This window comes from Myotis brandtii, unplaced genomic scaffold (genome assembly GCF_000412655.1).
Source record: "Myotis brandtii unplaced genomic scaffold, ASM41265v1 scaffold1857, whole genome shotgun sequence".
Lineage (NCBI taxonomy): Eukaryota > Metazoa > Chordata > Mammalia > Chiroptera > Vespertilionidae > Myotis > Myotis brandtii.
This window is the reverse complement of record NW_005356893.1, coordinates 67,965-71,939: the sequence shown is the minus strand read 5'-3', so window position 1 is coordinate 71,939 and position 3,975 is coordinate 67,965. Positions and strand designations below refer to the sequence as shown.

The 3,975-nt window shown below is 66.0% G+C and overlaps 1 protein-coding gene across 1 annotated transcript in view; it reads right to left on the bottom strand.

Annotated features, from left to right (window-relative positions):
* Window positions 1-6: 6 nt before the first annotated feature.
* The window catches only part of USP20 (ubiquitin specific peptidase 20), a 20,583-nt gene continuing 16,614 nt past the window's right edge, over window positions 7-3,975 (bottom strand). Inside the window, 6 exon segments of the mRNA XM_014537952.1 lie at window positions 7-304; window positions 598-669; window positions 1,315-1,417; window positions 2,264-2,372; window positions 3,274-3,355; window positions 3,437-3,732. Coding sequence (XP_014393438.1) covers window positions 144-304; window positions 598-669; window positions 1,315-1,417; window positions 2,264-2,372; window positions 3,274-3,355; window positions 3,437-3,732 — 823 coding nt within the window. The 3' untranslated portion in view covers window positions 7-143.

Genomic DNA, 3,975 nt, shown 5'->3' with positions numbered 1-3,975 from the left:
AAACGCCCTCCGCAGGGAGGAGGGCACAGGCCGGGCCCAGCCAGGTCCTCCCAGCGCCTCCTGGAGGTGTGCTCAGGGGCCCAGGCTCAGGGACACGAGAGGGTCTCTAAGAAGGAGGAGGGGCTCACAGAGCGGCCCGGAGGTCACAGGGCCCGGGTCTCGGCTTCGATCTTCTGCTCCCCGTGCAGGCTGTCGGGGTCCGGCAGCTGGGCCACGCTCTGCCGAATGGCGATCTCGGGGCCACCGCCGTACAGGCTGTGCAGGTAGGCCCAGGTCTCCTCGGAGATCTGCCCGTAGTCGGCGCCTGCGGGGCCCAGGAGGCGGCTGTCAGAGCGGGTGCTGCCCTCACACCCTGAGCCCCTGTTCCCCCCAGGGAACCACGGTCCCGGCAGTGGGGGCTCTGGGAGGGCCGGGCCCCCAGGGCGGGAGGGCGACCACGGGCTTCTGTGCAAATAGCACAACCTCCATTCTCGGAGGACCCAGGGTGGGGCCCACAGGAGGGGCAGGCAGGCGAGGCCAGCAGAGAGACGCAGGGGCTGGGGAAGGACGGGGCTGACAGCCCGCGGGCAGGGGGAGCGGGGCTGCTGCGAGACTCACCCGGCTTCAGCTGGATGTGGCCGCTGCCTTTCACCTGCGCGATCCTGCTGTTGTCAATGGGGCCGGGGGGCTCTGAGTAGACAGGGCCCGGGCTCAGCGCTGCTGCCCAGCGGGAAGAACCAGTGCCCGCCTCCACCGGGACCCTCCCCAGGCAGGTAAGAGCGAGCCTCGAGGTGTGCCTCCACCCCTGGGGCCCCAGAAGCCATCCTGGCCCCGGGGTCCAGTGTGAGTCCTCACAGGTGAGGACCAGGGCACCAGATGCTCACCCGCAGGCGGCCGAGAGGCCCCAGCCCCGCACAGGGACGTCCTGGGACCTCCCAGCATTCTAGTGAGTGAGATATTAAGCGAAGGACATTATAAATAGCCGATTGGCCCTTGGCAGAAAAGAGGCTCCCCAGCCCTGATGTGGAGTAACAGAATCCCCAAAGGAGAGGGCGGGCAGGAGGGAGCAGCAGCCTCCTCGGGCATCAGCTGGAGAGGCGGGAGGGAAGGGGCAGAGCGGCCCGGCCCCTATGGGCAGCCTGGTGGGCGGGGCAGCTGCGGGAGCACCTGCCTTCTCTGCGCACTTGGGAGGGGAGGGCGGCACCTAAAGGGGTGGCACCAAACACCTGCTGGGCCAGCGCAGACTCGGGGCCCTCCTCGGGACACGCCCACTCCTCGGGGGTCCGCAGCCCAAGGCCCCCTGCCCCGCTGGTGCCGGAGCCCTGCTGGACTCACCGTTGTCCTTCCCCTTGACAAAGGCCTCCCACTCGCGGAACCACTGCATGCTGATGCAGTAGATGACGCCGGGCGACTCCTCGGCCTGGAACGCCTTGTTCAGCTGGACGGCGGGGGCACAGGGGCAGAGGGGGGTCAGCATGGACACCCCAACACCCGCCCAGCCAGCTTCACTCCCACACACCACTAGACTCGCAGGTAGGAGACTTAAACTCCCAGATGTTCAAGGAAAGTAGACGTCCCGGACCCGCTGCCCGGAGGACGGCCGCTAACCCTTGGGTGAACCTCTTTTCCGTCACTTTTGAAAACCTCAGCTGAGATCACATGGCCGAGGCTGTTTCCCTCCTGACAGAACTGGCTCTATTCGGACTATTCGGACCCTATCCTGTCTCCATGGCCACAGGCACGGAGTGCCTCAGCGTCTTTTGCCCAGCCCTCCACTGCTGCATGGCCCCAAGCCCCCACAATAAAGACCCATCCAGCCCAGCCGACATGGCCTGGGGCTGAGCATCAACCTATGAACCAGGAGGTCACAGTTCAAGTCCCAGTCAGGGCACGCCCAGGTTTCGGGCTCCATCCCCAGTGGGGGGCGTGCAGGAGGCAGTCGATCAATGGTTCTCTCTCATCTTTGATGTTTCTCTCTCTCCCTCTCCCTTCCTCTCTGAAATCAATAAAAACATATTTTTAAAAATAAAAAAGAGAGAGAGAGAGAACCATCCAGCCCCAAACAGCAGCACCTCGTTCCTTTACCAGCTGCTCACAGTTCACCAGGCAGATAGATGGGCCTGAACTTACACCCAACCCCCTGCCAGTACGGCCTTCGATGTGGGCCTGGCCCGGCCACTCTGATCCCCCACAGAGCACAACCTCCACGCAGGGCCTCTGGCTTGTCCTCGAGTCCCCACGTGACCAGCGGAGGCCGGAGGCCGGCTACCCACACCCCATGCACCTTAATGAAGGTGTCGATCTCAATCCGCCTGCGCTTGGCCAGCGCCTCGATCTCCACCTGGCAGATGGAGCACACGTACAGGTGGTTCACAGCAGGCCCGCCCCCGAACCTGCGGGAGGAGGAGGGGGAGGGGGCAGAGAGAAACACAACCCTGAGGGAGGTCCCGGAGGGCAGGCCTGGAGAGTGGTACTGCTCTCTGCTGGCAGCCCTCCTGTCCCAGGAGGCCCCCTGGCACTGCTCCCTGGGTCCCCTGGCCCAATCTGTTTACTCCACGTGCCAGCGTGCCCAGTCCCCGCAGGGCGCCCACCCAGGCCGGTGCGTCACAAAGACACACCAACGTCCACTTCTGCTCCTGGCCACTGGGCAGGGGCTGTGGGGCTGAGCCTGTCCGGCTGGACCCTGCAGGGCTGCAGGTCCTTCTGCAGGCGGGAGCACGGGTCCCACAGGATTTAGGGCGCACTCCCTGTGGGGTTCTGTCCCACCCACAGGGCAGGGTCTGCACTGACTGCAAGTGGATGGGGCCCAGCCAGTCCAGCAGGAGGCCGGGCAGCCAGGACCCCTCGGCCTCGCCTTCCACACCCGTCTGACCCTCTCTCCAGGCCGTGGCATGTCCTGCCTTCCCGGCTACAGGGGGGACCTGGGCCTGGGCAGGTCCTCAAAGGGACACAGGCTCTTGGTCCTGATGAACTTGAACCCAGCGGGCCCGGGCAGCACGAGCCCTAGGCCACCTGAGCTGGGCATGGGTGGGGAAGGGACCGGCCTGCTGCCTTGCAGCGGCGCCCACAGGACTACCTGTGAGAGGCCGATGTGCTGGCTTCTGTAGAGCCAGGGTGGTGCCCACCAGAGGCACCTTTCTCAGTGCGGACACGGCTGCAAGGGAAGCCCTGCACGGCCCCATGCCATCTGCTGGGTGTGGGGACCTGGGCAGCCCTGCCCGCTCTCCTCTCCGGCCCAGCTGCCTGCGGGCCCACACGGGCTGCTGCCTGGAAGAGGCGGCCTCGGCTCCCTACCTGCTGTACAGGTGCTCCCACACGTTCTGGGGCAGGATCACCACCAGGTCGTCGATGTAGTGGTACTTGTTGGGCGGGATGCCTGGGGAGGAAGGCGCAGGGAGGGAGAGGTGGGGGCTCGGCCCGCCCGCCCTGCACCCGACCCCCGAGAAGGCGCCCTCACCTCCGTGGGAGCAGAGGAAGGTGTGGTTGGTGATGGGCCCCGGCTCGGCGAAGGTGTTGAACTTGTTGAGCCATTCCCGGGACACGTAGAAGCGCAGTAGGCTGGGCTCCCGCATGGCGGCCAGGGACACCACCTGCTGCCGCTCCCGCACGGCCTCCTCGCTGCTCTTCCTGGGGGGGAGGGGGGGAGGACAGGAGCCGCTGCGCTCCCCTCCACGGCACAGCCACGCCTGTCCAGGCTGTTCAGGGGCAGCCCACCTCCCGGATCCAGCCCCCTGACTCTAACCGCCCGAACCCCTCGGCCATCTGTCTGCATCTCAGCCGCCCACCACCCCGGCCGGAGTCCTGGCCACATCACGTCCACGGGGATCACACAGAAGACCCAAACCCCCGTCTCCGGCTTCCCACTTCCCCGCAGCCAGGGGGCTCTTTCTCAAGAACTTGAATTCTTACCCCTGGGCCTTAAAAATCTTTCAGGCTCCACCACCATGTTCTCAGTCAAGCCCTGGGGAGCAGGGCAGGAGGTCCAGGCCCCCAAGC